We start from the raw sequence: 23,793 nt of genomic DNA, 5'->3' as shown, positions 1-23,793 counted from the left end.
TACTTTACAGCCCATATTTCAATACGAATTGTAGCCGCTGAGCTCGCAAGGCGTATCCACTTAGAACGAACTCTCAGGGTGACAGCAGCTTTGAGGTATGAATTTTCAAAGTGCCGAGCGAAATCCAAGGGTGTTCCAGTTACTTATTGTGCTTCAATGCATAAACGAGCGTTTTCTTTAAAAAGGTAAGTAGGACAACAGTGCACTCTTACTGCCAGTTTGATTGCGCATATCTCCAAACTGGCGTCATTCTGGACATTCATTCCAAACAGATATACCTTGCACACTGACGGGCTACAATTCATAAATTGTAATATGTGGCATAATGTAATTAATTATTAATTAATGTACTTTTATTAATTAGTTGAATATGCGTTTCAATTTCTCGTGCGAGTAATGTCGGCCTCTGAGTAAATTAGCTTAAGGACTAGGATTATGTTATCAGCAAAAGGCGATCTTTAAAAATTCCGGAAATCTTGTAAATGCCCAACCCGTCTATACGTAACGCAAAGCATGCTTGGTTTGGTAGAGAATTCTGCAGCGGGAGGGGCTAACGCTTTTGCGATCTTCTGGGCCTGCCTGTCTATGTCCAGTCGCTCTGGCCTGCGTGGAAGGCTACTGGGAATGAATACCGCTTCATATCCTGCGTCAGACTGACAGCTGCTGATACCCTGGAATATGTGGGCTACGATTGCCGACAGGGTGGTTGGTGAACACGAAGTTAAGCACCTAGACAGATGAAATTGGAATGTTTATGTGTACGGAGATTCGAATCCATGCTTCTAAATACATCGCGCAACCGGTAAATATCTCATATTTGATATATCTATTTTTCGGATGAGACATGAAAACATATTACTAATGACGTTGGTCGCGTAAGTTCTATTTCTATGCTTATCATATGCTGCAGCAACGCGCTAAGCGAAGATCGCAGTACCCTTGCTTCTACATCTAAAATAAAGAGATATGAAGCATAAATAAACGTGTCAGACAGGCTCGCCGAACAAAAACATACAGGCTCGTCATGTAAAAAAAAAAAAAAAAAATCGCAGTCGACAGGATTCGAACCTGTGCGGGGAGACCCCAATGGATTTCTAGTCCATCGCCTTAACCGCTCGGCCACGACTGCAGCTGTCAACTGTGTGCATTCGGCTCAGTGAGCGTCGCGTTGCAAGCTCTTTCTCTTTTGTTTGCGAGCGTTGCTGCCGCACGTGCGGCCAACCTTTTCTTGTGCACGAGGTCACTTCAACTGTGTTGTTCGCGATGTAGCGCGCACGCAGTGAAGGTACTGGCTGCGTGTTTGGCCAAATGCGAGGAAAGGAAAAAAGAAAGAAACAAACAAGAGCACGACGCAGATTCAAGACATAGCCATTGTAGGCGAGATATCCGTCCTTAAAATAGTACCGCCAAATCAGACACCTACCCAGGATTTTTTTTCGGGGGGAGCCCAACCACCTCCATCATCATCATCATCATCATCATGTTTTATGTCCACTGCAGGACGAAGGCCTCTCCCTGCCATCTACACTTGTTACAGAAACTACACTTGTTACAGAAAAAATTTCTAAGAATTGTTGAAAATGTTCCGCATACCTACCATACGGCCGCACTTTTCTTAAAGTATAACTTACTACCAATTACTAAACTTTATGACTATCGTCTGAGCAAGTGTGTGAAAAACGAGGTGTTGAAGAACATATCTTTTCTATCAAAATTAGCTGGTTTAGAAAAACGAGATGCAATGTACAGCACAAGAAACATAGCACAATGGAACGTAAAAACATACAGAACTTTCTATGGTAATCAAACATTAGAAAATAAACTACCACGACTTCTTAACAAACTCGCACAAAACGATATTGATCTCCAAAACACAACACGCCACAAACTGTTCGAGTATTTTTTACACTACACCTAACCTTTTTTTTTTTTTTTTTTTTCTGTGATTTGTCTACCCAATTCTTCTTTCTTTCACCATCATTGTAAGTTTTCTTTCCAGCCAGGACAATGCTGTTGATTTTATGCTGACTACTGTAACCGGATAACAACTCTGCTATATGTATTTTTTTTTTTTTTCCTTTGTTATCTGTATTTCCTGTATTTTCTTTTCTTTTTCGTGTGTGTGAAAAAAAGGAGAAAAGAAAAGGGAAAAAAAAAGGGAAAGAAAAACAACCACTGTATTGCTGTCAAAGTGGGGGCCCGTGGCCTTGTCAAGCTGTCCAACGGCAGCTTTTACTACGGGTCCCCGCCATCATCTGTACCATGGTGGCAAAATAAAATTTGAATTTGAATTTGAATCTCCAATTACCCCTGTCCTGCGCCAACCGATTACAACTAGCACCCGCGAATTTCCTAATTTCATCGCTCCACCTAGTGTTTTGTCGTCCTCGACTGCGTTTTCCTTCTCTTGGTACCCATTCTGTAACCCTAATGGTCCAACGGTTATCTATTATTATAAAATATGAAGACGCCAAATTGGCAAAGAGGGCCCAAATTTGCCTAAGCACATCGGGACCTGTCCCTCACGCTCTTGTGAACCACGTTTTTCAAATGTGCGGATTCTTTCCCGAAGTAAAGATACTTGAGCAAGGGAACTGGTTGAAGCCTATCACATAGGCAAGAAACGCAGCTTGTGCGTGAGCGATACTTCGATATCATTATATAAGGCCAAGATGAGGTTTCTCGAGCGTGGTGCGTCATGAATGTTTGATTAGATGCGTGAAAGAATGTTTGCTCTGTGCGCATGTGTTGACTACAGTATATATGTGCCTGCGTTCTGTAAATAAAACAGTTGCGAGTGGCGCCCTGTCCCGTTTTCTTCTCTTGTGTGTGTCTGTTGATTTGGCGTCTTCATATCTTATAATGAATAGCTACCAACTAGCCCAACAAGAAGTGCTTTTAACGGTTATCTACGGCGCATTACATCACCTGCCCAGCTACATTTTTTCCTCTTGATGTCAATTAGAATATCGTCTATACCCGTTCGCTCTCTGATCCAAACCGCTCTCTTTCTCTCTGTTAACGTTATGCCTAGCAATCTTCGTTCGATCGCTCTTTGCGCGGTCCTTAACTTGCTCTCAAGTCTCTGCCCCATATGTCAGCACTGGCAAAATGCACTGATTGCACACCTTACTTTTCAATAATAATGGTAAGCTTCCAGTCAGGAGCTGGCAATGTCTTCCGTATGCGATCGAACCTATTTTTATTCTTCTGTGAATTTCCTTCTGATGATCAGGGTTCCCTGTGATTAATTGACCTAGGTAAACGTACTCCTTCACAGTCTCTAGTGGCCGACTGGCGATTCTGATCTCTTGTTCCTTTGCCCGGCTATTTATCACTATCTTCATCTTCTGCATATTAATATTCAACCCCACTCTTACACTCTCTCTGTTAAGGTCTCTAGTCAATTGTTGTAACTCGTCTGCATCGTTGTTGAATAAAACAATGTCATCGGCAAACCTAAAGTTGCTGAGATATTTGCCGTCGATCTTTACTCTAAAGCCTTCCCAGTTTAATAGCTTGAATTCTTGTAAGTACGCAGTGAATAGCTTTGGATAAATGGTGTCTCCCTGTCTGACCCCTTTCTCTGTAGTTATCTCCTTGCTTTTCTTGTCTAGAATTAAGGTACCTGTAGAACCTCTGTAGATATTCGTACGCGAAGGACGAGTCAGTAAGAAGACAAACTATTTACAGATTATATTTACAACAACGGTTGCAGCGCTGACCGGTCAGACTCACAGCGCGAGCCCAGTTCGTTCTTCCTCCAGACGACAAACTATTTACAGATTATATTTACAACAACGGTTGCAGCGCTGACCGGTCAGATTCACAGCGCGAGCCCAGTTCTTTCTTCCTCCTCTTTTCTGGAGTGATGGCGCCCACGCGCCTCGTTCAAACGCCACACGCATGTAGCAATATTTTACAAGCTTTTTACGTAAGCGTTCTGTACTCCTTGATTACGTAGTGCCTCTATCACTGCTGGTATCTCTACGGAATCAAATGCATTTTCGTAATCTATATAAGCCACATAGAGAGGCTTATTGTACTCTGCAGATTTCGCGATAACCTGATTGATGACATGGATGTGATCCATTGTAAAGTATCTCTTCCTGAAGCCAGCCTGTTCCCTTGGTTGACAAAATCGAGTGTTGCCCTTATTCTATTGGATATTATTTGGGTAAATATTTTATATAATACTGGGAGCAAGTTAATGGTCCTATAATTTTTCAATTCTTTAACGTCTCCTTTTTTGTTGATTAGTATGATGTCTGCATTCTTCCAGTTTTATGGCACCCTTGCAGTCGATAGACACTTCGTATAAAGAGCCGCCAGTTTTCCAAGCATTGTGTCGCCCCCATCTTTGATTAAATCGACTGTTATTCCACCTTCTCCTCGCGCTCTTCATCGTTTCATGTCTTGCAGGGCCCTTCTGACCTCATCGCTAGTTATAGGAGAGTTTCCGTATCCTTTTTATTACTGTTTCTAAGTGAGGTATCGTGACTCCTCTGGCTACTGTATACAGGTCAGCTTAGAATTTTTCCGTTACTTTAACTATATCTTCGAGATTGCTGATAATTCTTATCCTTTAGTGCATACATCGTGGTTTGTCCTATGCCAGGTTTCTTTTATACTGATTTCAGGCTGCGTTTATTTTTTACGGCTTCTTCAGTCTTTCTCGTGTTATAGTTTCGAATATCAGTTATTTTCACCTTGTTGATCAGTTTTGACAGTTCCGCGAATTGCGTAACGCTGTGCGGCCGCCAGTCCCATACAACCGCGTAGAGCGCAGGACTGCGATTCTAGACGTACTGCGCTCACCGCTAAAGGTTAGAAAAACGCCCACATAAGCACAGCAGAGAAGTGGCTACGTGAGGCGGTTCGACCGATTACTGTAGAAGCGTCATTCAGAACAAGTAATTGTTCTCCACTTCCGGCGGCGTTTTCTCTACTTCCTTTTTAAATAAAAAGATGTTGATCCATAAATATTGTCATAAACAACGGTTAACTTTTTTATTATTGCTTTTGCTTGCAGTTGGGTTGTTGCCTTGGCTCTCTCCCTTAGTAGATCGCTTAATTTCTGAACTCCTTGCAACTTTTGTTTCCAGTTGCCAATTTTGCACGGAAAGTGCTATACAATTAGGGAAAAACAGACGAGGTAACGGGCGACAGTCATCTTGCTTATGGGTTTAAGGGTTATTGCAGGGTTTCATGATGGACGCGCTTTCACATTATGTTATTTCCCACCTTATCTAACCCATATCACGTGTATATGGTTCCGGGCATCTGCCAGCGTCGCGGCGAGCCTTAACTCAAGGAAATAATGAAGCAAAGGGAAAAGTTAAACGCAACTGGCGTTTTCTCCGGCCGCAACTCGTTGCATGAGAGTATAGACCAGCTGAGTAACACCGCATCCCTCTCTTGGTCCCAGGATCAGCCTAAACAAAGAAGGTTGAACTAACAAAAGCAACAGCTATGCGCGTGACGGTTGAATAGATGTGACAACTGAAGGCATCTCGAGTTAATCGTGCGGGTGCGGAATCCATGAGAAAACTGTCCTTCACATTACAAGAGATGCCGATAACTACCGCCATCTAAAAGGAGTGAAAAAGGCAGCATAATGCTGACCGATGAACAGCTGCCAAGTCTCAACATTGATCTGGCGGCGCTTTAGGAATGTGTGAGGAGTGGTGGCGTGAGTGGGGAGGGGGGGGGGGTACGCCACTTGATTTCGGGGGGGGGGGGGCCCAGGCCCCCCCCCTGGGTACGTGCCTGCGCCAAATGAATTGGTATTAAATTTCACACTCACCGTAAGTACCCCCCAGCAGTTCAGGGCGACCTTCACTAGACCATCCGATGCATTTCCTGACAAACTTTCGAGATGAACATCTCGAAATTGGTGCTCGACTTACGATTGATGCTAACCGAAAATTACTTCACTACTGCTCGGCTTCAATTTCGCAGTTGCACCCGCCGTGGCGGCTTAGTGGCTACGGCGTCGCGATGGTAAGGACGTGGTCGTGGGATCAAATGCCGGTCAGCGCTGCCGCATTTCGATGGGGGCGAAATGAACGTTAAACATCATCAGGTGGTAAAAATTAATCTTCCACTCTGGGTGGCACGGGCGGCCGCGCAGGATTCAGCCGGGCCCTCTGTACCTTGTTTGGATCGCACCGATGGCGCGAGTTGTTGTGGTCGCACCGCTGGTGCGATCGGTTGGGAACTCGGCGCTGACGCCCGTGGTTGCACCTGGGTCGCAAGCCCCAAGGGTAGCGTTGGCCTGGCGGCCTGGGGTACAACTGGAAGCATCCGAAGGTCCCGGCAAAGCATGAGTCGACTGGTAACAACAAAACAACTTGTTTATTTTAACATCGCAAAGAGTTGGCGGTCAGGTTGACCGAAGTAGAGAGACGGGAGAGCACTTTACTCAACAGAAGAAATCGGAGCCCTCCTTTTGGCGTCCGGGGGCAGCTGTTTTTATACTCTCGCAGTTGAGGGCAAGAAGGAACCCCTCAATAGACGAGCACGTGATTGTACAATGGGCTAAGGTGACGCACACTGTCGTAGCGCCGCCGGTCGGGCACAAAGACTTGGAGGAGAAGGTAACTTCGGTTCTCGTAGCGCCTCTGGTCGGGCACAATGACTGGAAGGAGAAGGTAACCCCCTGCTGTCGCATCGCCGCCGGTCGGGCACAATGGCACATACACTCACACACGCACATGAAGACATGTGGCATCGGAACATGCCTGGAAACGCCTGGAAACGCCTGGAAACGCCTGGCGGGGAGCGTAGCGGCGACGCCGAACGGGCCAAAATGTCTGCCGCTTTGTTGCAATCGCGCCGGCTAAACCGCGCGTCGTAGGCGAAACGTAACAGACCGCCCCGCCGGGGGAAGGAGATCCCGATGGACAGGGGACTGCATCCGCTGTCCGGAGGGATGTCGCTCGATGATGCTCATAACCGAAGTCGGGCGTCCCTCGACGTTTCTTGAGCGCAGCGCACAGAGAAGGCCTCGTTCTCTCGTTCAGGTTCGCACAGGACACTGCAAAGTGACTTCGGGAGAGTTCACATTTTTGTTCTCGTTCCCGGCAAGCGTTAGAACTACGCTGAAACTCAACCGCTCAGTCAGCAAGCACGGCACAACCCTCACTAAGCTCTGCCAGGCTCTTTCCCCTTCTATACCACTGCCTCGTTCCTTACAGTAGTCTAGCAGCACTTAGAACGCGTCCACAAATTGGAAAATTACACTAGAAAGCATGTCATCACTTTGAAACACTAAACAAAAGCAATATGTTAAAAATCCTGCCTCAGGAAGAAAAACATCAGTAACAAACAATTTTGAGGCTGATTCCTACGTTAGGGGCTTCGACTTAAGCCATCGGCGTTACCGTTGAGACTCCCCTTTTTGTAACGCACCTCAAAGGAATATTGTTGCAAAGCGAGGCTCCAGCGCAGGAGGCGGCCATTTTTGGGAGAGATGGTCTGCAGCCATTGGAGAGGGCAGTGATCCGTCTCAATGATAAACCTCGAGCCGGCTAGATAGCATGACAATTTCTGAACGGCCCACACGAGACATGCACACTCTTTCTCGGTGGCGCTATACGCCTGCTCACGACTGGTCAGCTCACGACTAGCATACAGGACGGGGTGTTCTACTTCTCCATTTTCCCGTTGGCACAGTACAACGCCCATGCCTCGCTCACTAGCATCGCACTGAACAACGAACCCTTTTGTATAGTCTGGCGATCGTAGCACAGGCTGGCTTGTTAGGGCACTCTTTAGGGCGCTAAAAGCTCTTTCCTTTGTCTCGTCCCAGACGACTGTTTGAGGCTCTGTTTTTCTTAGAGCATCCGTCAGGGGAGCCGCGATATCAGAGTACCTGGGGATGTACCTCTGATAGTAGCCGGCGACACCTAAGAACGACCGAATATCGGTCTTCGTGCGCGGTTGCGGGAAGTCTCGCACAGCGGCCACCTTTATTTCAGAGGGGCGGCGACGACCCTGACCAATCACGTGACCGAGGTAGACAACCTCGGCCTGTGCTAACTGGCACTTAGGAGCCTTTACTGTCAAGCCCGCTTCGCGCAGGCGGGTTAGCACTGCCCGCAAGTGTGCCATATGCTCAGACCAGGATGCGGAGAATATCGCTACGTCGTCTAGATACGGTAAAGCGAATTCTTGCTGTCCCCGCAACACTTTATCCATGAGGCTTGAAAAACAGTATGGCGCGTTCTTCAAACCAAAACTCAACACTTTAGGACGGAATGTTCCCATTGGTGAAATGAACGCCGCATACCTACTAGCCTCTTCTGTGAGTGGAACCTGCCAATAACCCCTGACAAGATCTAGGGTGGAAATAAACTGAGCGCTACTAACTTTCTCAAGGCGCTCCTCGATGTTAGGGATCGGATAAATTTGATCCTTAGTGATGGAATTAAGCCTGCGGTAGTCGACGCAAGGACGAGGTTCCTTGCCCGGTACCTCAACTAAAATCAAAGGGGAGGTATAATCACTCTCACCTGCCTCAATAACACCGAGCTGTAGCATTTTCTTGACCTCAGCCTCCATAATATCGCTCTGGCGGGGTGACACCCGATACGCCTTGGATCGTACTGGCTCTGGGGAGGTAAGTTCTATATCATGAGTAAGTACAGAAGTCCTACCAGGCCTCTCAGAGAACAGACCTTGAAACTCTTGTAATAGCTGGTGTAGTTCGGTTTTCTGCTCAGGCGACAGCGGTGCTTTACTGATAAGGTCACTAATGACTTGACCGGTGTCTTCCCTGTTCGTCACTGAGCCTAGTCCCGGAAGCTCGACCGGAAGCTCTTCAGGAACGTTTACCATCATGCACACCACTGCTTCCCGTTGTTTATAGGGTTTAAGCAGATTACAGTGGTAAACTTGCTGTGCTTTCCGCTTTCCTGGCAGACTCACCACGTAGTTAACGTCCGACAGTTTCTGAACAATTCGTGCTGGGCCCTCCCACTGCACGTCTAGTTTGTTGTTTAGCGATTTGCGCAATATCATGACCTCATCGCCCACCTCAAAACGACGGGCCCTGGCTGTCCGATCATAATAAACCTTGGCCCTCTGCTGGGCCTTTGCCATTGCTTCACCTGACAACTCCTGTGCCCTTCTTAAGCGTTCGAGGAGCTTAAGCACGTACTCCACCACGACTGGGTCGTCGCCCCTGCCTTCCCACGATTCTCGAAGCATGCGAAGCGGAGACCGAAGCGAGCGACCGTACACCAGCTCAGCTGGCGAAAACCCCGTAGCTGCATGCGGCGCGGTTCTTAATGCAAACATCACCCCAGGCAGACACAGCTCCCAGTCAGTTTGATGTTCCAAACACAATGCTCTCAACACGCGCTTCAGGACGGAGTGGAGCTTCTCAACGGAATTCGACTGTGGGTGGTACACTGAGCTGTGTAACAGCTTTACCCCACACCTTTCGAGAAAAGTTGTCGTCAAAGCGCTAGTAAACACTGTGCCCTGATCTGATTGGATTTCCGCAGGAAAACCAACTCGCGCAAATATGGACAGTAGTGCATTGACTATCTCAACTGAGCTGAGTTCTTTAAGCGGCACTGCTTCAGGGAACTTTGTCGCTGGGCAGATCACAGTCAAAATGTGTCTGTACCCCGTGGCTGTTACCGGCAGAGGTCCCACTGTATCAATAACGAGCCGTCTAAAAGGCTCCGTAATGATAGGTACCAATTTCAACGGCGCCCTCGATTTGTCCCCTGGTTTGCCCACCCGCTGACAGGAGTCACATGACCTCACGAAGTGGTCTGCGTCCCGAAAACACCCTGGCCAATAGTACTCTTGCAAGAGACGGTCCTTCGTTTTCTTAACTCCTAGGTGTCCGGACCACGAACGCCCATGTGACAAGCGCAACAGATCCTGACGATAGCATTGAGGCACGATCAGCTGATCGAACTCCACTCCTCTGCGGTCTAGATACTTCCGGTACAGGACTCCACCTCTTTCCACAAAACGCACATTTTTCCTGGCGATACCTTCCTTGACATTGCAGCGTATGTTTTCTAGACTACCGTCCTTCTTTTGCTCGGCTATCAAAGCCGACCGGCTGACTTTTAGCAACCTATCAAGTCTGTCTGACGTAGGCGCGATGAGCAAATCTGTAGATAGCTCTTCTAACTTTCCCGTGTCGGGCATTTCCTCTCCAGTATCTGGCGCCTTCAACGCTACAGGCTCAATTTTATTCAGTTCGGGCGTGCTCTGAATATCAGCTTGCTGCGCCTCTGACCCTTTCTCATTGTTCGATAACGTCGGCCCCGCAACTACCGCCTTTGCAGCGAGCTCCCGAACCTTCGACCTGGTTAAGGCCTGAACACTAGCTTCACCAAACAAAAGCCCCTTCTCGCGCAGGAGGTGATCGGACCTGTTTGAAAATAGGTACGGGTACTGAGGTGGCAGCATAGATGACACTGCGGCCTCCGTCTCAAGCGCTCCGAAAGGTCCTTCAATAAGCACTTTTGCTACTGGCAGACACACGCTATGAGCTTCAACGGCTTGCTTGATCCATGCGCACTCGCCCGTGAACATATGGGGTTCTACATAAGACGGGTGAACTACATCCATTGTAGCTGCGGAATTGCGAAGCACTCGGCACTCTTTCCCGTTCACGAGGAGGTCTCGCATGTAAGGCTCGAGAAGCTTCATGTTCTCGTCAGTGCTGCCTATTGAAAAAAACACAACTTTTGGTGTTGTTTCCGGACACTGCGCCGAAAAGTGACCCGGCTTCTGGCACGTATAACACAAGCGCGCTCGCCTCCTCTCGAACCGCTTTCTGCGTTCGGCTTCGGCTGCCGCCGTCTCCTTAGGTTCGGTCGCACTGCTTCCACTCGCATCCGCACTACGCGTGTTCCCCTTTGCTCTCATGGGTGTGAACTTCGGCCTCTCAAACTTGGAGCCAAATTCACCCTTTTGACCGTCCTTAGCTCCGCGAGCCCGACGCGTCACAAACTCCTCGGCTAGCTCAGCGGCTTTAGCCACCGTACAAACGTCTGGCCTATCCAAGACCCAGTATCGCACGTTCTCAGGTAACCGATTATAAAACTGTTCCAGCCCGAAACACTGCAGAACTTTATCGTGGTCACCAAACGCTTTCTCTTCTTTGAGCCACTCCTGCATGTTTGACATAAGCCTGTACGCAAACTCTGTATATGACTCACTTTTGCCTTTCTCATTTTCCCGAAACTTCCGACGGAACGCTTCCGCAGACAGCCGGTACTTTTTTAGCAGACTCGATTTTACTTTGTCGAAATCCTCTGCCTCCTCTCTATCCAAGCGAGCGACTACGTCGGCCGCCTCGCCGGGTAACAAAGTGAGCAAGCGCTGTGGCCACGTTTCCCGAGAGAACCCCTGCTTCTCGCACGTTCGCTCAAAGTTAACCAGGAACAAACCAATGTCCTCTCCAAGTTTAAACGGCCGTATCAGGTCAGTCATTTTGAACAATACGCGTTCTCCTGCACCGTGTGCCTCACTTCCATTACGAGCGCGTTCCATCTCTACCTCAAGACGCTTCATTTCCAAAGCGTGTTGACGGTCACGCTCTTGTTGCTCTCGCTCTTTCTGTTCTTTAAGTTCGCGCTCTTCTTTTTCTTTTTGCTCTTTAAGTTCGCGCTCCTGTCTTTTTGCAGTCTCCCTCTCTTCAATGGTCTCAAGGCATTCCGACAGCTCGTCATCCTCAGCCTCTAACTCAAGAATAGCCTTTAGCAGTTCTGGTTTTCTGAGTTTGTCCGAGACATCCAGACCCAACTCTCTTGCAAGCTCCAACAATTTCGGTTTGCGCAACGACTTCAAATCCATGGCTGCTCTGAATGCTGCTTTCTCTACTGCTTACTATTGTCTTGCCGCAAACTAACCCGGCAGCAACGACAACCACAATTACCAGCTCTGTTTCTGACACTAACAAAAGCCTGGCAAAGCTCAGAAGAAGAAAGTCCCGCACTCACCAAACCTCGCAGTCAAGAGTTCAGCGCAGTCGTTCCGCTGCAGGCAACCAGTCATCACACAGGGCTCGTTGCACTGCTCCCGGATCGTTGTTGAGCTGCTCAGCATACCGTCAACTGCATCTCTTTGCTGCTGGCCTCCGTTGTCGCGATCTCACCGCTGGCAGACAGTTGTTTGGATCGCACCGATGGCGCGAGTTGTTGTGGTCGCACCGCTGGTGCGATCGGTTGGGAACTCGGCGCTGACGCCCGTGGTTGCACCTGGGTCGCAAGCCCCAAGGGTAGCGTTGGCCTGGCGGCCTGGGGTACAACTGGAAGCATCCGAAGGTCCCGGCAAAGCATGAGTCGACTGGTAACAACAAAACAACTTGTTTATTTTAACATCGCAAAGAGTTGGCGGTCAGGTTGACCGAAGTAGAGAGACGGGAGAGCACTCCACTCAACAGAAGAAATCGGAGCCCTCCTTTTGGCGTCCGGGGGCAGCTGTTTTTATACTCTCGCAGTTGAGGGCAAGAAGGAACCCCTCAATAGACGAGCACGTGATTGTACAATGGGCTAAGGTGACGCACACTGTCGTAGCGCCGCCGGTCGGGCACAAAGACTGGAAGGAGAAGGTAACCCCCTGCTGTCGCATCGCCGCCGGTCGGGCACAATGGCACATACACTCACACACGCACATGAAGACACGTGGCATCGGAACATGCCTGGAAACGCCTGGAAACGCCTGGAAACGCCTGGCGGGGAGCGTAGCGGCGACGCCGAACGGGCCAAAATGTCTGCCGCTTTGTTGCAATCGCGCCGGCTAAACCGCGCGTCGTAGGCGAAACGTAACAACCTTGAAAGCCATCTGAGCTGTGCACAGAGTCCGCGCTTCGTTGTGTTTTCGCCACTTAGTTCGTGTTGATACGAGCGGTAGCACAGAGGACAATTCTCCCGCTGCTGCTGCGGCCACGTTGCCTCACTGCCGCGTTTTGACAGCGAGTTTTCGCGGTCATCGAGTGAGGTGTGTTCAGGTTTGCTTGTGTGCGCGTGATACCATGTTCGTTAATTTAGTTAGTATGCACGTGTTTACAAGTTTATATGGCCGATAAAACTACTATCCTTACTTCGTATAGCTGTCCACTAATTTGCTATCGCAATCGATGCTTTGCCTTTCGGGCGAAACTGCGACTTTCTTTTATTTCTGACGGGCACGCAACCATCGAGTTATTTTGCATGCGCTCAGGTAGATGGTTCTATTAGGCTATGGACGTGCGCACCCGTTGCTCTTCGGCAAGAGAGTCAAGGGGTGATTCCTGCGTTGCGGACTGCTGCCGTAGTGCCGAATCGGAATATGTCCATTCCAGTGTATGTGCTTCTTTATTCTTATACTAACCATTTATGCAAGCCCATCCGCATTCGTGTATAAATAATGCATATTTACATACGGAAAATAGTTTTTTTGCCACTTTATGACCAATCTAAAAAAATCGCGGAAAATCTTTTGCAAATAGGGCCCTCTGAACATTTTAAATCTGCAATAACAAAATCGACCCTGGGGTGGTGATGGGGTGGCATACTTGGCGAAAGAAATTGGCCCTCAGAGGGTTAGAGGTGAAATCGAACGTTGGTTGTCGGAAACACGTGAGAAAGAGAAGGCCCACCTAGAGTATTTTGGAACCACCTTAACTTATTCGGCAAGAAGTCTCGAACGATACTACGACATATCCTAAACGGAGGTGCAAACAAACTGGATGGGGACGCGGCATTTAATTACACTCGGAAAATAACAGCCGAATGATTTCAATGTAATGACGAGGTCGATTCTGATAAAAAATAAAGAGCATAAAGGAGAGCCAGACAGAAAACGCTGAGAAATCTTAACTGCAAAAAAGCCAACGATAAATGTCCTAACATCAGAGCCACAGGGTTAGAGGAGGTTCCCGTTAGTCTGATCAATGAACTTGGATTAAAGGGTAAGGAAGCTGTGTCACAGTCACTAGAATAAAGTTTACAAAACAGACGAATACCAGACAGTAGGCGACATGGTATAATGAACTTAATTTATAAAGCTAAGAGGGAAAAAAAGATACAATTCACTCATATAGACCGTTGACCATCACAGCGGTAATATACAGGTTAGCAATGCGGGCAAATAAAGTGAAACTGCAAGCATGGGCAGAACATAATGGCATATTGGGAGGACTTCAGAATGGCTTCATGCGGAATCGGTAGGCTTCTGGATGATAACTTATTGGTCCTTAATCAGTGTATTCAAATATCCGGAGAAGAAAGGAGGCCGTTATATGCGGCATTTTTAGACATTACCGGAGCGTATACGTCAACGCTGACCGCAACATTTTTGGGATATCCTGGAAGAAGGCCTAAGCAACTACTGTATAGAGCTACAGCTTCTTAGGTAGATTTACCTAGAAAATACCATTTGCGTCGAATGGGAAGTGCTGAGGAGCGAGGAGAAAGTTTATGTCATCAAGGGGTTGAGACGGGGGTGCCCTTTCTCCTGGCTACTGTTTATGATATACATGGTAAGGACGGAAAGGGCACTAGAAGTAATCGATATCGGATGTAATATTTCATACAAACAGGCGGGCATAATTGTAGAGCAGTAGTTTCCAGGTTTGTTTTATGCGGACGAAATTGCGTTGCTTGCTAACAAGCAGAGTGATATGCATCATCTGGCTAATATTTGTGGACAGGAAGGCGAGAATTTAGATGTGAAATTTAGCGTTAAAAAATCAGATCTAATGGTATCCAATGAAAAAAATTGAACAGACAGTGTCAATACAAAACTGGGAAATACAACGGGCAAAATGATTCATATACGTCGGTGTACACTATAAAAAATTCCACGCTTAATCTCACGCTAAACTGTAAGTTTAAGCGTGACGCGCATGTAAATGAGGCGCGGATGACGTTTCAAGCACCACGCGACCGAAAATAAGCGTGACATTCCTTCATTTAAGCGTGCGGGCAAGACGGCCTGCCATAGTTCTGTCTTGTGCAAGCGTGAGCGAGCTGCGTACGCGTGAGAAACGCAGACCACACGCTTAACATCCCGCGGAGCGCTCGCGCGAGAACTCTTCATCACGCTTATAAAAATCCAAATAAGAGAGCCGTGATATATCACGGGGTCTGCGCAGAGCGTGGGCCAGGGCCAACAACGCTTTGCGTATTCTCGCTGCCCTGCGGTGAATTCGAAAATTTTCTTGGGGAGGTTGAAGGAGGCCGTTGTGTTTTCGTGTCTGCGCTCGGCCATTTTTGGTGTGGATTTTCCGGCGGACTGCAATGAGCGACGTTCCTTCATTGCAGCACAGAGCTTCCGGTCTAATTGTCAGAGTTGGGGTGTATCGAGATGATCACTTTTACGTAGATTCATGACTTACAACGCGGGTGGTGTATGCATACATTGTGCACTCTGCCAAGCTTACGAGAGTTTACGACAGAGAATCCACCGCGGTCTCACGGCTCCAGAGCAGCATTTTCATATGGATAATGGATATGTTGCGGTCCCTCACCTGCTATTCATGGACGACTGAAATATACAGGTAAGAACATTAGTTATGGTTCGCTTGTATTAAATAGCGGCGAACTGCCAATTTGTCATGATTTCCGGTATGCGGTTGTATGATGCGTGGTGTAAAATTTGCCGTAATGGTACGCTTATTGGAAAGCGATCGACAACCTTTTACGCGAGCAGTAGCGTTGATCGAAATCGAAAGCAGTCAGCCTCGTGCTTTTTTAGCAAGTTTTAATACCGGGCTGTTGAATTCCTCTTGATTCTTCAGTTTATTGTGTTGAAGTACCAAATTCTCCCGATTTATGTTGTTTTCATTTTCTCTTTTGTTGTTCTCTCTCTGCCCGTTGCCATTTCGCCTCGGGCAAGGGGGGTGAGCAGTGAGTTGCCATTCTGCATTTTGCACCATGCTTCTTCTCATGATATAGAACTCTGTTAGTGGCGCATCAATGTGGTATGCCGTCTATGTCGTGTAGTTGCCGTGTAGTGGCCGCGTATGCCGCTCATAGTATACCGGTGCCTATAAAGTGAAAATTCATAATTTTATGAGCTATTTGTCGACTGACAGTGACCAGCATCTCCGAAGCGCTGCATGCGAGGTTGTAACCACACGTGCTACTTCATTTGCAACCTTAATTGCACTGTGAATTAGGATATGCATCTAGTGTAGCTCCGCATATCTTATATTTTGGGCTTTAAAGAGAGACAGTGTGACTGTGTTCAATGAACATGATTACACTCTGCCCGTTGCAGCTCTTCATTTGCAGCTGCAAACACATCTATGTCCGCAATGAGAGTGCACGTGTGATAATTTCACGTAGAATGTCATTCTTACCAAAATTTTCATTATCATTGGGCCGAGATTTAAGAGGAAGCTTTAGCTCGAATGCTCCTATCCAAATACATGTAAAAGCAGAATTCGTTTTTCTCGGCAACCACTGCACCAAATTTGACGAGGTTTGTTGCATTTAAAATAAAAACTTAAAATCTAGTGACTGTTGGTTTCGAATTCTTGAGTTAGGTCGTGCATTTTTTATTAAAAATCGGCAAAAATCAAAAATTTTCAAGAAACGGAACTATTAAGTTTACAACTTTGTAACTCAACAACAACAAAGGATAATACAATTTTGTGAATTGCATCTAATAGTACATCTAAAGCGGACAAAATTGATATGCTACAAATGAATATGGAAAAATTTACTTATACGGAAATACAGCTTTTGGAGAACCCTTCTAACCAACGTAACAATTTCACGTAAGATGTAAAATGACGTACCAAATTTGCCCGCTTTGAATGATCTAATGGATGCCGTTTACAGAACCGTGATATCCGTTCTTGATGCAGAGCTATGAATTTGTAAACTTCGTGCTGCTATTTTTTTGAAACGGTCGAATATTTGAAAATCTTTTTAACAAAATTCACGCCCTAAACCGAAATTCCGCTTGCAACAGTCACTAGAACTTAACTTTCTCTCTCAAATTCAACAAATTGCATTAAAATCGGTCCAGGGGTTATCTCAGAAAAACGTTTTTGCGTTTTACATGTATTTAAATAGGCCGCGTCGGAGTTGGCCCCGAGCGAAAGCTTCCTCTTAAGAGGAAGCTTTAGCTCAGGTGCTCCTATCTAAATACATGTAAAAGGACAATTCGTTTTTCTCGGCAACCACGGCACCAAATTTCACGAGGTTTGTTGCATTTAAAATAAAAACTTAAAGTTGAGTGACTGTTGGTTTCGAATTTTTTATTTAGGTCGTAGAGTTTTTATTAAATATCAGCAAAATTTGAAAATCTTCAAAAAATGAAACTATCAAGTTTACAACTCTGTAACTCAGCAACCAAAAATTATAATGCACTTCGGTGAATTGCATCGAGTAGAACATCCAAAGCGGACAAAATTCTTATGTTACACATGAATCTAAAAAAAATTGTAATATGGAAATACAGCTTTTGCATAAACCTTGTAAACAACGTACCAAATTCACGTAAGATGTAAAATGACATATCGAATTTGTCCGCTTTCGATGATCTAATGGATGCCGTTCACAGAACTACGATATCTGTTCTTGATGCAGAGCTATGAGTTTGTAAACTTCATGCTTCTATTTTTTTCAAACTTTTGAATTTTTGAAAACTTTCACAACACAATTCAAGCCCTAAATCGAAATTTAGCTTGAAACAGTCACTAGAATTCAACTTTCTCTCCCAAATGCAACAAATTTTATTAAAATCGGTCCAGGGGTTTTCTCAGAAAAACGTTTTTGCGTTTTACATGCATTTGAATAGGCCGCGTCGGAATTGTGCCCGAGCTAAAGCTTCCTCTTAAGCATAGCTACGTTTTTCTAGCTCATTCTTCCGTAGGTATTAAAAGGTTTTGTCGAAAGCGTTGCCAGTTGTGTTCGAATTTTTAAATATTATTTTTATGAATAGCATGATGGAATAAAATCAGTTACAGCTATGTGTCTCACCTAAAGGCGTTTTGCACATTGTTCTTTTGTTTTTCGGGTCGTATTTGAAAACTAATAAAGGTTTGAATGTAGGATTGATGAAAATGAACAAAAATTGAATAAGTTCCTTCTGATCTTATCGAAAGTAGTGAAATTCTCTGAGGTTTCATACGATCGTCTAGAAGCATGCTTGCGAACCAGGCTTACAATGCATGCTCTCATTATTGCGGTGATTTGACCACCTTTCCTCTGTCACTTAGCTGCTTCTAAAAACTTCCAAACCAGAACATTTTAAGAGCAGTCAGTAGGAGAAATGTCAGAAGAATTACAATCACTGTTAAAGCAGTGAAAAACCAAGCTGTCTTCGTTAGCACCTTTAGCCTAAAAGAAGCATGTTTTCACCTATAAAGTATTATACTGTTGGTATTAAGACATTTTCTTTTCTATATTTTTTTTCAGATCGCGCTAAGTGACCTTAGAAGACCATGCATTGTCTGGGGGGAAACAAGGCTCCTCATCTCCAGCTGTGAGCAGGCTGGAAAGCATGGAGATCAGTAATGATACATCCCTACAAAAGGCACTATTGATGTGCCTATGCCTTTATGGTATGTAATATGTAACATATCCTGCTGCATATCGGCAATTTTTGTGCAACCAACTTAACGCCAAGAACAAGCAACGAAATATCATGGGCGCAAACACGATTAAAACATTTTTTTCATCGCAATGCGCATTTAAATCAAAATCGTATAGAGACTTGCGCTTTCTCAGCGATCTGAAAACGCTTTAGCTCTGGAAGTTTTGTTTTTAAGCATCAACGTTTCATTGTATCATATTTCCTGGGAATGAATATTATGAATAAAAGATTTACCCCAGGAAGAAATATGTGTAAAATACTTTTTTCACAGCCTAGAATATTCGTCTTTCTCAGAGAAAGAGGCCACTGAAAAATAATTTGATCAGACGTTTTGGGCTAACAATCGAAGAAAGAGAGCAATATCATGGTTATCTTAATGCGGGAAATTCTGTCCTGACTTCCCTATCCTACACCAGCCTTGCTATCTTTGAACGCGTGGCGCTGCAGAGCACGGTTGAGAGGGCATTCGTCCTTTTGTGCAATGAGATACGGAGGGGCTTGTTTACGTTTTACATTCCTTGGCGTCGTTGAAATGTGCCAGGGCTTTGCCAAGCCCCTTCTGAGTGGATTAGTTTCAATGTCATTGGCTGGAGCGCCTTGCGCAATCTCTCTGACCGTATACTAAGCTTCTCCTTCTCCGGCATTCTGTCAATGTCTAGCGTCTTGGTTCGTCACAGTCTGCGCCATCGAAGCAGAAGTTAAAGAAAAGGACTGCGAAGAGCTTGGTGAGCAAAGCTCGCTTCAGAGATGCGACCCAAGCGCCCAAGCCAACCATGGCCGGTGTTTCTTCGTTGCTTCCAACGCATGCAGAGAAGGGGTGAGTGAGAGATGGGGCATGCTAAAACCTCTTAAACTTCGCAAAGTAGTGCCACGCTTTGAAGAATGCTGCCTCCTCCTCGCGCGCTCTAGCCGAGGCCGACGCCGCGTCGCTATTGGCCTAATAGCATCACGTGAGCCCTCGTGCCGTGCATCAGCACCACTTTTGCTCGAGAAGCGTCTACGGAGTGGCGAGGAGCGCATGTTGGCGCCGTTGCTACCCTCGAGCAGTGTAGGCGGCGCCACGGTCGAGGAGGGAGCGTGAAAGAGAGGAGAAACGAGAAGGAGTGAAGGCGGAGGAGGAGACAGTCGCTACTTTACGAAGTTTAAGGGGTCACTCCATCCCCCTTGCCACCTCGGAAACCCTCTCTAAGCGTGGAGATTGGTCACGCCATAATAAGTGTAAGAACTGGGGTCCTTTGTCACACTGATCCCGGGGCCGTGCGGGCGTTGGCAGAGGTGGGGTCTGGAGACGCAGGCGAGCACAGCAAACAGACTTTACTGAGAACAAACCCAAAATAAAACACACTGAAAATGTAACTCAAAACTCAACTGACAAAAATAAAACTCCACACTTGCGTAGCCTAAATATGTCCTTATCCTCCCCTAAGTTCATCCTTAGCACTTTCCGCGCGAAAGTCCGGCAACCCTGGCTTATGGCTGCACGCTTACAAAAAGGAACGCTCTTACAAGGTTCCGTTGTCGCACGTCACTCCAAGTCCGATGTGCGCCGGCTCTTGGTCACCGTCAGTGCTCCCGCCGACTCCGTAAGTCTTGCTTCCTTGGTATCGGCCGGCAAGCTCCTCCGTCTCCGATGCCGGCGTCCCGAACTCTGTCGGTGACGGATCACTCTGGCATGCCTGGCTAGATCTAACACCGCGCTCCACCGCTTCTTCTCCGAGTGCCGACGAGAAGCCCCGGGGACTTTGGTCCATGCTGGTCTGCCGGAAAAGGGGGATCCAATTCCTGGAGTGTCTGGCACTGCCGTGGGAGGCTGCAGCAGGTACAGGGAGCCTCGCTAGAACGTCGCCGAGGTCGATGGCCACACCCTGGGTCGCCAGCGTCACGGGCCTGTCCGAACCTCCGTGGCTCCCGTCGCCAATGCGAAGCTGGCGCTCCAACCTTCTTGGCCCTGAGCCACGTCGATAATCCCCAGCTTGGCGCCGCTTCTCCTCCGATCACACCTCGAGTCACGCGCCTCGAGGGCTCGTGCCGTTCCGATCGGTCCCGGTGCACGTCGTGCTCTTCGTTTATTTTTGTGTCCCTTGCCTCTTACAGACGACATCCTTATCACGTCTGCTAAGCGAGGAGTTGCTGATCACTCCTAGCAGGCGTGATCGGTAAGCGCGGAGAAATATCAAGCTTAGATTGAGCGTGTAAAAAAGACTGCAAACGCACGCTTAGATAATCGTGTATTTTTTTAGAGTGTATAGATAAACGAAGGCGTTAGATATATAGAAACACAGGGGGAAACAATAAGCGTAAAGGGGAAGATAAATGCGGCCATAATGAAACACAGAGCGCTATGTAAATACAATAGGTATGGGGTGCTCGGGGTATGTGGAAAGGTGTAATGTTTCCCCGACTTACACTGGGAAATACGGTTGTTTGCCTGAAGTCGGTGGTACAGTTAGGACTCGATAGCAACAAAAGGTCAGCGAGATGCCTGGTATTGGGCGCTCACGGGAAGACTAGAACTGAAACCGTGCAGGGTTATATGGGCTGGACAAGTGTTGAAGTGAGGGAAGCTAACAGTAAAACTAAGAGGAACGACGGAGAAATATGGAAGAAAGTGATTGGCTGGGAGAGTGTTCAGATGTTTTTACAGGAAGAACATTGATTCACAGTGGAGAAAAAGAACTAGAAAGCTTACCAGCAAGTGTGCAAGCGGCATAGTGAGCAACATGGCAACAAAGAACGTTAAACGCCTGTCAAAGAGGCTGAGACAATCTCCTGGGTGGCAGCCACGGAAAAGAATCTGGCGATGAGTAACTAGAGTAACTACCTAAGGGGTAAAAACGAAATCAGGAAAGAAACAATTTATGATAACTTAAACGCAAGCTGTTTCCTTTTCGAAACGAGATCAGGATGCCCTAGAACGCGTAGCTATAAAGCGAGGAACATCAAGGAAGAAGCATCTACTTGCTGCGGTAAACCTAGGGAAACGATGGAACATGTTTTATTAGAATGTGAAGATTGCCCAGCTGTAGGTTTAGGTTCGACTGGCCTCCTTGAAGCTTTTTGGTTCAGGGATAGCAGAGGAAAGTAAACATTTCTGCTACAAGGATTTATAAAAGGTGATTGGAGGTTTGGTGACACAAAAGTAGGGATACTACAAACAACGGAGGCACACAGAAACCATGGTCCCAATAATACATGTAGTGAAGAAACCTTGACGCAGGGAATTTTTCGTTTGTAACAAAAAATCAAATATGTAACACATTAGGCAAAATACAGAAAAAGACCTTGGTGGCCCAACCCACCACCCCTTTACAAAGGGGCTCTCATAGCATTCATCCATCCATCCATCAATCCATCCATCCATCCATCCATCCATCGGGAGTGCTGGCATGTCGTGGCAGCGGACCCGATGGAAGTATTTGGCAGCTCCCCGGGCGCAAAAAAGGCTGCGAAGCGATTGGTTTCAGGCAACAGTGTTATCACTGTCTGATTACATAGTCTTCATGCAGGGCTAACTTTGTTCTTTGATGCGCACGCTACAGGATGCATAGCAGATCTGCCAACCTGTCGTTCTTAAGCGATAATAAAATATGAAAACAAAAAAAGCGCGTTCAACATCCAGATAAAATATCAAGATCCACTGCGAAATGCCCTTTTCCGATACCTATCTCTCATTTTTTTTCTTTTTTGATTGAGTACACCATAGCGATGGCTGGCACATGCCAACAACGCCCATAGTAGGAATATCATGGTACGTCTCCGACGCCATTTCTATCAGCTGATCAATTATTTGAAAATCATAAAGCGAAGGCAGCAGACACTTGAGAAAGCGCAACGCGCATGTCCTTTGCATTCTTGCCTCAGAAAGGGGCGGAAATACCATAAATACTTGGAACGAGAGCTAAACACGGTAATTCGGTACGTAGCACCGCAACTGCTTGGCCATGTCCGTAGAGCTGCTGCTTAAGGGAATACTCTTCTTGGTGAACTTGCTGTACTGGTTCTTCGGAGGCACGACCGTGCTGATGGGCGTCTACCTCTTCATGGTGAAGGTGGGCATCCTGCGCCGCTACGTCGATCTCACCTTCGATCCGGCCGTGTTCTTCATCGTCGTCGGCTGCCTCGTCTTCGTCATAGCCGGACTCGGCTGCGTCGGAGCACTGCGCGAGAACACGCGCTTCCTCTGTCTGTACGGCTTTTGCCTGTCTGGTATCGTCGTCGCAGCCTTCTTCGTGGCCGTACTGACCGTTGTGTGGCCCACACTGGGCCCGTCCAACAGCTCGCGGCGTCTCGAGAACGTTCTGCGGCGTGCAATAATCATCTACAGGGACGACCCAGACATGGAAGACCTCATCAACACGCTCCAGTTGTCTCTGCGCTGCTGTGGCATCACCTCCCGGGGCTACCTGGACTGGCAGCACAACGCCTACTTCAACTGCTCCCAGTGGAACCCGAGCCGCGAGCGCTGCGGCGTGCCCTATTCCTGCTGCAGGGACCGGGGCAGCTTGCCCAACGTGATGTGCGGCTACGGTGTTACGGACACGTCAAAGAAGTCGCCTGCCTCGATCGAGCGGGCGATATACACGCAGGGCTGCTTGCAGGCGTTGGCCGCCTTGGTGAGGGAAAACTCCGTGTTGGTCAGCGTGGTGTCGGCGGTAACCGTGGGGTCGCTCGCTTTGGGCATCGCCGGCGCCTGGCTCCTCGTGAAATCTATCGCTGAGGTGAGACGAGTCGTTATACTCCAGAGCATAGCTACGCCTGATGCACGAACGTCCTGCCTGTAGTCGATAGTGTGAATCGAGCTGATGGCCGCTCTTGGAAGCGGTAATTCTATAGGCAGCCCAATGCGCGACTCGCATACTTGTCATTTTAACATAATGAACTTATTTCAACGCTTTTAACTCCTTTTATGTTTGCAACTTTACGCCGTATACATTCTTGTCAGCTTATTTTAACTTGGTCGGCACAGACTAATGTTTTAATGCACGCGCAATAAAAATTGGCTTTCATTGTCCGTCCGTTGTTTCTTGTGTGATTCATTGTAGTACTCTAGCCCAATCTAGCCGTCGTCCTTGCACGATCTCGTTTGATAAAATGACCCTGATATAGCCCAGAATGCTGTACTACTAGGGGTTTACGCCTCACTGGTCTCTCCTTTTAAGCACACGCCATGTTGCTAAACCCACATGCCAATATATCCTGTTCTTTTTGTCTGACAGAATACTG

At 47.1% G+C, this 23,793-nt stretch overlaps 1 protein-coding gene and 1 non-coding gene across 2 annotated transcripts; one reads left to right on the top strand and one right to left on the bottom strand.

The window, feature by feature from the left end:
- Positions 1-1,047: 1,047 nt before the first annotated feature.
- On the bottom strand, positions 1,048-1,129 carry TRNAS-AGA (transfer RNA serine (anticodon AGA)). The gene has a single exon. It is a non-coding gene; the product is annotated as a tRNA-Ser (tRNA).
- A 21,382-nt stretch (positions 1,130-22,511) lies between these two features.
- On the top strand, positions 22,512-23,351 carry LOC142557653 (tetraspanin-33-like). Its single transcript, XM_075670055.1, has one exon. The coding sequence runs from the start codon at positions 22,512-22,514 to the stop codon at positions 23,349-23,351; it is 840 nt and encodes a 279-aa protein (XP_075526170.1).
- The last annotated feature ends 442 nt before the right edge of the window (positions 23,352-23,793 follow it).

The sequence above is a fragment of the Dermacentor variabilis genome, chromosome 1 (assembly GCF_050947875.1).
Source record: "Dermacentor variabilis isolate Ectoservices chromosome 1, ASM5094787v1, whole genome shotgun sequence".
Taxonomy (NCBI): Eukaryota; Metazoa; Arthropoda; class Arachnida; order Ixodida; family Ixodidae; genus Dermacentor; species Dermacentor variabilis.
This window is presented reverse-complemented; position numbering and strand designations above follow the sequence as displayed.